General features: G+C 43.8%; 1 protein-coding gene across 3 annotated transcripts in view; it reads right to left on the bottom strand.

The window, feature by feature from the left end:
* The window catches only part of ARHGEF25 (Rho guanine nucleotide exchange factor 25), a 434366-nt gene that overhangs the window by 116879 nt on the left and 304743 nt on the right, over nt 1-12744 (bottom strand). For all 3 annotated transcript variants that reach the window (XM_077297766.1, XM_077297765.1, XM_077297768.1), the window contains one exon: nt 6616-6935. In XM_077297766.1, coding sequence (XP_077153881.1) covers nt 6616-6935 — 320 coding nt within the window. The remainder of the gene's footprint in view (nt 1-6615; nt 6936-12744) is intronic.

Genomic DNA, 12744 nt, shown 5'->3' with positions numbered 1-12744 from the left:
AAAAGTTGCTACACGCATGTCGCCACACAAAACTCATCTCACAAAAGTCGCTACATGCATGTCGCCACACGCAACAACACACACAACTTGACACGTGAAACTCGCCCTAAAACACACACAAGTCTGGTATTATCCTTCAAAAATAAAAATCTGATTAATAAGCAGACAAACTACAAGAGCAACAAATGTACCATATAGGAAATACGGCAGCTGTCAGTCACATGACCTGTCTATTATGTGTATGTGTGAGCTAATATATACTGCCAGGGGGGAGGGCTTCCTGTTGGCTGGGGATTTATCAGGCTGCCAATTTAGCTTACAAATACTGAGGTAAAAATACTGACCAAATAACATGTGAACGAGGTCTAATACAGGAGATGACACACAGGTATATACTATATACAGGAGCAGATGACACACAGGTATATACTATATACAGGGGAGATGACACACAGGTATAGACTATATACAGGAGCAGATGACACACAGGTATATACTATATACAGGAGGAGATGACTTACAGGTATATACTATATACAGGAGGCGATGACATACAGGTACATACGATATACAGGGGAGATGACACACAGGTATATACTGTATACAGGAGCAGATGACACACAGGTATATACTATATACAGGAGGAGATGACTTACAGGTATATACTATATATAGGAGGAGATGACATACAGGTATATACTATATATAGGAGATGACATACAGGTATATACTATATAAAAGAGGAGATGACACATAGGTATATAGAGGAGGAGATGACATACAGCAGGTATATACTATATACAGGGGAGATGACATACAGGTATATACTATATGCAGGAGATGACATACAGGTATATACTATATATAGGAGGAGATGACATACAGGTATATACTATATACAGAAGAGATGACATACAGGTACATACTATATACAGGAGGAGATGACACATAGGTATATACAATATACAGGAGGAGATGACATACAGCAGGTATATACTATTTACAGGGGAGATGACATACAGGCATATACTATATACAGGGGAGATGACATACAGGTATATACTATATACAGGAGATGACTTAGGCCAGGTTCACACTGCGTTTTAGTAGTTCGTTAGACGGACTATGTTACACCGCGGCATAACGCAGTCCGTTAACGCCGCCATTAAGCCCTATGGCTAGCGATGTGCCGTCATTGAGTGACGGACCCTGGGACGCGGGCTGCAGCGTTTCCGGGTCCGTCACTGCTAGCGCAGATAGAGCATCTGCTAGCTCTATCTGCGCTAGCGGTATGACAAGTCGGCACTTGCGTTAACAGCAGCCCGTTAATGCATGTGTTGAATGGGCTGCTTTTAACGCAATGTGAACCTGGCCATACAGGTGTATACTATATATAAGGGAGATGACAAACATATATATACTGAGGGGAAAATGAGAGGTGTGAGGTGAAAATGAAAAGGTGTGAGTGCAAAATGAGAGGTGTGAGGGAAAATAGTGGAGTGATCAGAAAATGACAGATGTGAGGTCGAAATGACAAGTGTTAGGGGGGAATGAGAGGAGTGAGGGGGGAATGAGAGGTGTGAGGGAGAAAATAAGAGATGTGAGGGGGAAAATGAAAGATGTGAGGGGGAAAATGAGAGGTGTGATGGGAAAATAAGAGAAGTGAGGTGCTATAACTAACCACAGATAATTACTATGCCCAGGCAACGCCGGGCTCTTCAGCTAGTTAATGAATAAAATACAAGTTAGGCTGGGGTCACACTTGCGAGTTAAAAAGCGAGAAACTTGCACGAGTCTATCGCCTCAATACCCGGCACTGCCGCCGGCACTCGGGACCAGAGTGTGCGGCTGCATAGTAATACATGCACCTGCAAACTCCGGTCCTGAGTGCCGGCGGCAGTGCCGGGACTTGATGCACGAGTTTCTCGCATTGAACTCGCAAGTGTGACCCCGGCCTTATACTGAATATTTGCCAATACAGCTACACATCATGTTATGCCATTTGTCCTTTTGTACTGTATACCATGCTGCCCACCGACCAGACTGCACGTACAATGTGACAGCTGCCTCTGAGGACTGCATTGCACTCATTTGACATCAGTGCGGTTTTTTTACATGGCACCATTTTTGCCCACGCCACAACATATATTTCACTTAGTAAAGGTGATCCGTCACCGCCTGAGGTGAACAGATAATGAATCAGCAGAACTTCCCCTGGTCACATAACAATAATATGAGAACGTCTGACAGGAAGCGGCTCCTGTGGTAAGCATCTCATCCAACAGACCATAAAATAACATATAATGTGGAAAATATTCACTTTTAAGCTCAAGTAACCACATGTTCCATATTTTAGGAATAAAAATGGGAAGTGGAAAATGTATGAAATTAAAGATAAAATATAGCAGGATTAAGACGAAAGCACACTTTTCGTGGAATAACTGCAGATACAGTATATGAGGTATTAATGTATTTCTTCCCCAAAGTGCTCTAAACAGATCCTATAACTTGCACTAGTCTTGATCGTCCTTGATAAGGTACATTCCAGTGTCAGAATGGAGGAATCTTCATGTACTCCAGGGGAGCAGAACCTTTCCCAAGGCCATGTTGTCGTCAATCCCATGGACTGTAATGAAAACTAAAAGAAGTCTCCTCATATGAGACATTTATGGGCATCAACAGTACATGGATGCAGTGTTTTCTAACATGATGCATATTCCACCATGTGAAAAAATGGTAATCTTGTCCAGCACTCAATCTCCAAGTTTCCAAGTAAAAAAAGAGCTTTATCTATCCATTAAACAGGACATCCTGAGTGAAATCTAGAAGTGTGGACGGTTCTTAGTTATTTAGATGTAGAAAAGTGTTTCACAACTACTCAACACCTAACTTTACTAGAAATAAATGTGTAAAACGCAGGACTATTTCTGGGACTCCTACCTGTCAGAAGAATAGGCTCGCCATGCTTCCCTGACCAGCACTCTACAGAAGTGCTTTCTGACCTTTCCCGGCACCTGCGCACTGCAGTACTTTGCCCTGCCCTCAACAGAGCAGACAAAGTACGCCTGCGCCGGAGCCACAGCGTGAAGACAAGAAGAGGACGCTAAGAAGATGGGAGACCCCGGACCGGACCGCAACGCCCATCGGACAGCAGCGGGACCGCCCCTGGGTGAGTATAATCTAACCTCTTTTTCTCATCTTTCAGGATACATCTGGGGCTTATCTACAGCATTACAGAATGCTGTAGATAAGCCCCTGATGCCGGTGGGCTTAGCTCACCTTTGATTTTGGGGGTGACAGGTTCTCTTTAATATATACTTACCTTGTAATGTCTTCACATCCTGTTCCATCCAGATGTGTCCGGATCCCAGAATTCTAAGCGGCGGAAGTTCACCGACCGCCATATTGGGACACCTAAGTGATGAGTGTCTCAATATGAACACTGCTGGTGGTACCAGCCTCTTGCGCGGTACCACCAGCAGAACACCGTTGCACCACACACACAAACACTTTATAGGCTGTACGCACCACACACACGCAAACACACACTGGATATGCCATACGCACCACACACACACACACACACACACACACTGTATACGCCGTACACAGCCTCTTGCGAGGTACCACCAGCAGAATAACGTTGAAAACACGCCGCTGGGATCAGTCGAATGATTCACTGACCGCCGCCATCTTTGTACAGGAGGAGCGTGTTACGGAACCCCCCAGCACCCAGAATATGTTGTGCAGTTATATGTATGTATAATAGGTTCCATGTGAGATGCATGTCCCTAATGCATCAGCCCACAGGCTGTGCCCCTGGGCAGAGGGGACAAGATATCCCCCTTCAGACCTCCCCCACCTTTGTAATTCCCACAGTAAATATCGGCAGGCTCCGGCCACCTGCGGCTATTGTAATGTATGTCTGGCCTGCCACTTTTCAATTGGCCCGCCCTCTGTATCTGTGTGATATATTCTGTGTCCTGTGAGTAAAGTGTTGTCATACTGGAAATACGTGGAGAAGCAGTGATCTTTTATATGCGCCCATGTAACCAAGCAATTCCAGCCAGCGTCCTTCATTCAGACTCCAGCCAAAGCAGAGTGGACCTCCTGCAACACGGGGTGGTACTGAAAGAGGTACTCCAGCACGGTAGACCCCGTTACACTTGTTTGGGTTCAGGGTGATTCCGGCCTTGTGGATCCTGTCCAATACTGTCTCTAGGTGATTTAGATGCTCTTCCCATGTAGATGGCGATGTCATCCAGGTAGGCACAAGCATAGTCCTGGAGACTATCCAGAAGCCAATCAGCCAGCCTCTGGAAGGTCGCCAGGGCATTCTTCATCCCGAATGGCATAACTCAAAACTGGAATAAGCCGATCGAGGTGACAAATGCCGACTTGGGAATAGCGTCAGGACTAAGGGGAATCTGCCAGTAGCCTTTGCATAGATCGATTACAGAGCGCATGCCCAGTTTTAATGTGACCGCCACTATCTGCCTGCACAAAGATGGCAGCGGTCTGATTTACTGCGCCTGCGCAGTGAATCAGTCGGCTGATCCCAGCGGCAGATCCGTGACGTGACTACAGGCAGAGGAAGCCGGTCACATTAAAGGGGTTTTCCCACGAACAAAAGTTCATTTTAAAAATTGTCTGTGTCTGGCCGTGTACGAGAGCACATGGGGTACACAGGTCAAAGAAGAGATGACATGAGAGGAGAAGACAGCAGATGGTGAATAGAGAAAGCGGACAGGGGTGAGAGAAACAGAGCACAGGGGGAGAAAGCTCAAACGTTACAGCACATGAGGGGAGAGCAAAGCACAGGAAGGAGAAAGACAGCAGACAATGGGGATAGCACATGGGGTAGACAGGTCAAAGAACTGTCGGGAGAAGTCAGCACATGGGGAAAGAGAGAGTGGATAGGTGGGTGAGCATATGGGGGGAGAGATTCTCAACACTGCAAAGCCTGCCCCCATCGTGACATTACCGCCCTCAGATGCGATAGCATTGGGCCTCCATCTAGCTGAATATATGGAATTTGATCTGTATTACTACTATAGAAAATACTATACAATACAATAAATTGGCCAATTGTGAGAAACCAACAGCCAGCGACAAGGCATAGCTCTTTTGTTGGGACCGTACTCTTAATGTGCCTCTGCTGGGCTGAAACCCTACAAATTAAAGGGCTGATAGGATCCAGCACTAAATAGAAATGCCCTGGGCTGATGAGGAGTGCTCAGCCAGTGGGAATGTACTACAAATTAAAAAAAAAACGGATCGGCACATCCAAACAGAACAAGAGTGAACAGGAGCAAGCTGAGACCACCAAGTAGATACAGTTAAATAAAGTTTAGCTGTGCTCTGAAATGATTAGAGGAGGAGGCAATTCACATTGCACAATGATAATGAACGAGGAGTCGTTACTATTAAAATCTGATGGATTATTATCGGCCAGTGTAAATGCAGCTTTAGACCCGAAACTCCTTGTAACCTTGCCCCATAATTGTATCAAACTAAATCTGCTCAGTTTACAGATACTCTACAACCAAGGTACACAACCTACCAACCAGGGGCCGCATGTAGCATACAATGCAATTCTGTATATTGAATATTCAAAAAGAAGAAATGCGGCACTCACCGAGTTTAATCAATATCTAAGTCCTTTATTTCACCATGTGAGGCATGGACAATGTGATGGACCTGTCATGGACCTGGTCCCGTTGAAGCAATCACACGCGAAACGGCCGTAGTCCATCTCTCCTCTCCCCGCATGCCTCCTTGACCTGCATGTCCATCACATTGTCCATGCCTCACATGGTGAAATAAAGGACTTTGATATTGATTCAACTCGGTGAGTGCCGCATTTCTTCTTTTTGAATATTTAATATACACATGTGATTTTTAAAGCCGAGCACTAAACACCAGTTGTTGAAAACCCGCGTGGTGTCAGAAATACAGGATCGATCATCTTCTTGTGTGGTAGAGTGTCCCACTGGTGCAGTTCACTTTCTCCTTGTCTTTGAAAAGTAAGTCCACGAGCGTCCTCCCCGACGCGCGTTTCGGCGAAAATAGCCTTTCTCCTGACCGACTATGGGTAATGATATCAATTGATCTTTGTGCAATACTGATTTACATTACGGGAGTTAGATGTTGACTTATCAGGCTTTATGGGAGATGTGCAATATCTGTGATCACATATTGTAGCATTGGAGATGACCTGTTTAGCCTTTTTTGATGATTTGTATGATGTCCTCTCAGTATCCCTTTTGTATGTGCTATGGGTGTAACCCCCTCTTGTTCTCTGTCTGCACTTGGCTATTTAATAAATTATTTTTTGGTTACTTTAAATATGTTTGGAATGTTTTGTCGCAGGTTTTTTTCGTTTGACTATTATGACTATTGCAATTTTTCCTGTATAATGTCCACCAATATATGATCACAGCACTATAATATTAGATCAGTTGATACAATTGCTGTGATGTATGATGTCTTCTTGAGATGGTTTCATTTCTGTAATGAATAATGGAGACATATGTGTGAAAGCTACTTTTATACCGAACCATCACAGCATTATATTGTTCAACTGAGTTCCCCTTAGAATACAAAATATCTTACTGAACCCTTGTCTTCACCCCGGGTGAAGTCATCCATCTTTCTCAAAACGCCAAGGTCAAAGCTTGCTCTTCCCCCATCATCGGCACTCCTTCTCCGGCCAGGCATGCCTCTTTTTGGCCTGCTTTCAATTTTCTTCTGTCGCTGATCAAGGCGGCTGCCACTGCTTAGTTTTCTCACTGGGTTTGTCAGCCATTTCTTCAGGGTGCTCACAGACCTCCTGGATCCTGGGGAACTCGGGGCAGAGCTAGTGGAGGGCTGAGGTTGGATGGAAGCCACCGAAGCTGATATGCTGCCATCACTGCCAGCAATCGAGTAGGATTCTGAGAAAGAAAGAGAATATATACATTAGTGTTCTGGAATAAATAGGCTCTCTCAAGGATTCTGCATCAAGGTTAAGTGAGAAAAACCCAAAAAGAAAACTTTTATCAATAAAATGCTTATGTTTTGCCTTTTAGAGAGCATTGGAGAATGTGGCACAGCTGGCCACCTAAAGTGTCATGCCACCAATCAAAATACTGGAGATTTTTTTACTACAAGCGCAAGTGTTTCAGATTGTGACAGATGTAGAGATTTATTTATACACATATCATAATTCAATTTATTTATCACTCGGTAACAAAATTCATGGTGAAAATCCACAGAAATTCTGGTGAAAATGATACTATTCATACGATACTCTTAGTTTGTTGTTAATGTCCATAAAACGCGACCAATTGGATTTTCTCACATGCCATAAGAAATGTACATCAATCCTATGACATCTTCTTTGTAACAAGGCAGTTTATAATGACCCACATACACGGGTTTATTTCCTCGCCATGCTGCAAAGACTTGGCATAATCTGCGCCATTCACTAAATCAATGATTATTAAAAGGACGGCTTATTTCTGCATTATTGTTAGTGGAAAAATGTATTAGTGATTGGGAGCTGAATCATAAAACGTGGGACCTGACTTTAGTGAAGTAAAAGAATGGGGTACCAGGCCCGGGGCATATCATGACTGACTCAGGTCTGTGTGGGCGGAATTCCACTGCAGGACATGTCACCATGGCAACCCGCGACTACGGAGAAGAACCATGTGTTCATCACTGGTGCGAAAGACAAGAGATGTGTAAGCGTCAAGCCCAGCGTGCCACTGTCATGTAATTTTCATCCAGAGATAGATGAACAGACAAGAGGCTAATAATGTCAGAACAAGAAAAAGACCCACGGAGTAAGCTCTGGAAAAATCATAGACCAAAATATCGCACAGATCTCACAGTAATCCAACAGGTGCACCTGTATGGTATTGCCAAGCTGAAAGTACTGTGCTGTATATATACACTGCAGGCTCGGACTGGCCTACAGGAGAACAGGAGAATCCTCCGGTGGGCCCCTGTGCAGGAGTGAACCACCACTCTCTGATATGAGCAGTACTTGGCACAATATACTTGTATCACTATGTACAGACAAAGGCGGCATCTTACTAATTTAACAATCTACACAGTTCATTGCTATATAAATTTGGGATTGGGGATAACGTCACATTTGCATGTAGTTGAAAAGTGGGGCCCTGGAGTTGGTTACTGGAGAGCGCCTGGCACCCGAGTCCGTCACTGAGAGCAGGATAGAGCAATAAATGTATGTGAGTAAAGCAGGCCATACATATTAGATAGCTGTTTTCCTAACAGTTTACCTAACAGCTGTTCCTCCTGAAAACCCCCATACGTATGCTAGGCCGAGCGTGCAAATGTTCTCAATAAGCAGTGGGGTGTAATCCACTGCCAAACCCCCGACGGAATATTATCTCCCATAAAACCAAAATTATTGGGTCTGTTTCACTGCTCCATTGAGTTCAATATACAGTATAATCTTGAAAACCTTCTTTTCCCCATCAAGGGAATCATTAGCTTGTTGGCTGCTCCTGCTTAAATTTTTAAAAAGTTCAAAGGACATTCATCTAATATGTATAGACCCCTTAAGATTGAAATACCGTAAGTATTTTATATGTTTAAAGAGTGACTTAAAACTACTGTATAAGACTACTTATACAATTATCTTCTAGGCATTGAGCAGTTATACATTTTTGTAATATAATTTATCACCTTATTTTGCTTTCTTCATTCCTAAACTCTAAACTGCAAAGATGTTTCAAAGTCCAGATTATGAAATTTTAAAAGCTGCTTTTAACTGCATCTCAGAAAACATTCACACACTAAAACGGGGGTCCCAAACCTGTGGTCTCATGTGGTCCATATTATGTGGCTAGCAGCTGTCTGCCAATTTGGTGCATTAGCACAAAGTCTAGCAGACCGCTATGAAGAGAAGCTCTCCAGATTGTGACTTTTGTTCCAGCGGTGTCGACATTAACTTTACCAGGGCTCACATGAGGTTGTCACATCACGTGAGCCCTACACCCAATCAGCGATGCCATCACTGTCCCCACCTTTGGACAAATCGAACATCAAGAAGAGTCAGAGTAGCCCTAACTTCCTCTTAATTTTCCATAAGTCTAAAGCAGACACTGATTAGACACCGGGCTCGCGTAACACAACAATCTCACGTGTGGCCTGGGAATATGAGTGCCGACACTGCTCAAATGGCACCAGAACAGGAGGTGAGTATAACTGTTTTTTTAATGGTGGCAAACATTCAGATTGAGAATGGTTTATTGAACAACACCTTTAGGGTATGTGCACACGTCCGGATTTCTTGCAAAAATTTCCTGAAGAAAACCGGAAATTTTCTGGAATAAATCCACATTTTTTTTTGCGTTTTTTTTCCGTTTTTTTCGCGTTTTTTTTAGCATTCTGCAAGCATAATTAGCTTGCAGAATGCTAAAGTTTTCAAAGCGATCTGTAGCATCGCTTGGAAAACTGACTGACAAGTTGGTCACACTTGTCAAACATACTGTTTGACAAGTGTGACCAACTTTTTACTATAGATGCTGCTTATGCAGCATCTATAGTAAAAGATAGAATGTTTAAAAATAATAATAATAAAAAAAAAAAAATGGTTATACTCACCCTCTGCAGACAGCCAATCTCTTCAGCGACGTCCGTTCCTATAGATGCCGGTGTGGTTCAGAACCTTCGATGACGTCGCGGCTTGTGATTGGTCGCGTGAGTCACATGAGCGGTCACGCAACCAATAACAAGACAGCGACGTCATCACAGGTCCTGAACCACACCATCTATAGGAACGGAAGAGAGAGCATGCACCGGAGAGGCAGGAACACTTTGGGGGCCATCAGAGGGTGAGTATATCACTATTTTTTATTTTAATTCTTTTTTTTTTACCAATTATATGGTGCCCAGTCCGTGGAGGAGAGTCTCCTCTCCTCCACCCTGGGTACCAACCGCACATAATCTGCTTACTTCCCGCATGGTGGGCACAGCCCTGTGCGGGAAGTAAGCAGATCAATGCACTCCTAGGTGTGCGGAATCCCCGCAATTCCGCATTTTTAATGAACATGTTGCTTTTTTTTCCGCGATGCGATTTTTTCGAGGAAAAAAATGCAACATTTGCACAAAAAATGCGGAATACACTGTAAATAATAGGAGGCATATGTAAGCGTTTTTTTTGCATTTTTATCACATTTTTATAGTGAAAAAACGCGAAAAAAATGTGAAAAATCCTGAACGTGTGCACATGGCCTTAAGCTCTTTTCTCCCAACTCCCAACATTCCTACTCAGATAAGGAATTCCCATGCATAGATTGCTTGAATATAGACCTTGCTGAGCAGCAGTTGAAAGCAGCTCCTAAAGAAGCATGAACTGGCATTGAAACAGGAGTACAGCACAGTGTTTGGGAGCGAAGGTAGCAAAATAAGGTAGTGAAGTATAATTACAAAAACTCTGAACTTTGCAATGCCTGGTGGATAGTGATGAGCGAGTGTACTCGTTGCTCGGGTTTTCCAGAGCATGCTCGGGTGGTCTTCGAGTATTTGTAACTGCTCAGAGATTTAGTTTTTGTTGACTCGGCTGCATGATTTACAGCTATTAGCCAGCCTGAGTACATGTGGGGGTTGGCTGATTGCTAGGGAATCCCCACATGTATTCAAGCTGTCTAGCAGCCATAAATCATGCAGCTGAGGCAAGGAAAACTAAATGTCCGAGCAGTCACAAATACTCGGAGACCACCCGAGCGTGCTTGGGAAAACCCGAGCAACGAGTATACTTGCTCATCACTACTGGTGGATAATTTAAAAAAAGTTTGGTTAGTTGTTAAACCATTTTTATCTCTATATGTGCAAGTTTAGTGCCATTTAGGAAATGACACTAATCCTAAAGAACAAGTTCAAATGAATAAAGTATACTGAGGGAGCTTGTATCTAAGTGAGTATGTACAACACAATATCTGCCAAGAGACAATATGAGAACATTCAATTAGTTAGTGATTCAATGCCCATTTTACTGATGTTATAAAACTGCTCCGTGAAGTAGAGCTCAATCAGAGATGAAAACTGCCAAGCTGTCAGCATGACCAACAATCCTCCTGGGATCCAGAGAACTCAGAACTGGTCTTCATTATCTCTAATTTCTAAGTGAAGACTTGTAAGGGCATTAGCTTTCATGGTGATTGTTCTTGTATTAGAGACATTCAAAGAGCGAAAATGTTCAGCATTATTGTATTAAGTCATTCTGGAACCTGATGCATTAAAAGCTAAAGCGCGGCATGGATTTTATCACCTTGTAATTGTATGAATGAAATGCATAATGGAGTCTATTTCTGGAAAAAATTATATGGGAAATTATTAGTAATCCCTTATAGAAAAATCACTCACAATTAAACGTGATTTATAGAGGATTAAAATACACAGTTAAAGGTTTCATAGAAACGAAAAGAGAGTAAAATCTCAGCTCATGCGCAGTATAAGATATCTTAAAGGTTCTTAACTAATCAAGATAACCTGCTTCTACACTGCTCAAAAAAATAAAGGGAACACTAAAATCCCACATCCTAGATATCACTGAAAGAAATATTCCAGTTGTAAATCTTTATTCATTGCATAGTGGAATGTGTTAGAACAATAAAACCTAAAAATTATCAACGTAAATCACAACTAATATCCCACAGAGGTCTGGAGTTGGAATGATGCTCAAAATCAAAGTGGAAAATGAAGTTACAGGCTGATACAACTTCAGTGGAAATGCCTCAAGACAAGGAAATGATGCTCAGTATTGTGTGTAGCCTCCACGTGCCTGTATGATCTCCCTACAATGCCTGGGCATGACCTATTGAGGCGGAGGATGGTCTCCTGAGGCATCTAGTCCCAGACCTGGACTACAGCATCCGCCAACTTCTGGACAGTCTGTCATGCAATGTGACGTTGGTGGATGGTGCGAGACATGATGTCCCAGATGTGTTCAATAGGATTCAGGTCTGGGGAATTGGCGGGTCAGTCCATAGCTTCAATGCCTTCATCTTGCAGGAACTGCTGACACACTCCAGCCACATGAGGTCTGGCATTGTCCTGCATTAGGAGGTCTCACAAGGGGTCTGAGGATCTCATCTTGGTACCTAATGGTAGTCAGGCCACCTCTGGCAAGCACATGAGGGCTGTGCGGCCCTCCAAAGAAATGCCACCCCACACCATTACTGACCCACTGCCAAACCAGTCATGCTGAAGGATGTTGCAGGCAGCAGATCGCGTCTCCAGACTCTGTCACTTCTGTCACATGTGCTCAGTGTGAACCTGCTTTTATTTGTGAAGAGCACAGGGCGCCAGTGGCGAATTTGCCAATCCTGGTGTTCTGTGGCAAATGCCAAGCATCCTGCACAGTGTTGGGCTGCGAGCACAACTCCCATTTGTGGACATCGGGCACTCAAACCATCCTCATGGAGTCGGTCTCTAACCGTTTGTGCAGACACATGCACATTTGTGGCCTGCTGGAGGTCATTTTCCAGGGCTCTGGCAGTGGTCCTCCTGTTCCTCCTTGCACAAAGGCTGAGGTAGCGGTCCTGCTGCTGGGTTGTTGCCCTCCTATGGCCCCCTCCACATCTCCTGGTGTACTGGCCTGTCTCCTGGTAGGGCCTCCAGCCTCTGGGCACTACGCTGACAGACACAGAAAACCTTCTTGCCACAGCTCGCATTGATGTGCCATCCTGGATGAGCTGCACTACCTGAGCCACTTGTGTGGGTTGT

The sequence above is a fragment of the Ranitomeya variabilis genome, chromosome 3 (assembly GCF_051348905.1).
Source record: "Ranitomeya variabilis isolate aRanVar5 chromosome 3, aRanVar5.hap1, whole genome shotgun sequence".
Lineage (NCBI taxonomy): Eukaryota > Metazoa > Chordata > Amphibia > Anura > Dendrobatidae > Ranitomeya > Ranitomeya variabilis.
Note: the sequence above shows the minus strand (reverse complement) of the source record. Positions and strands in the feature narration are given on the sequence as shown.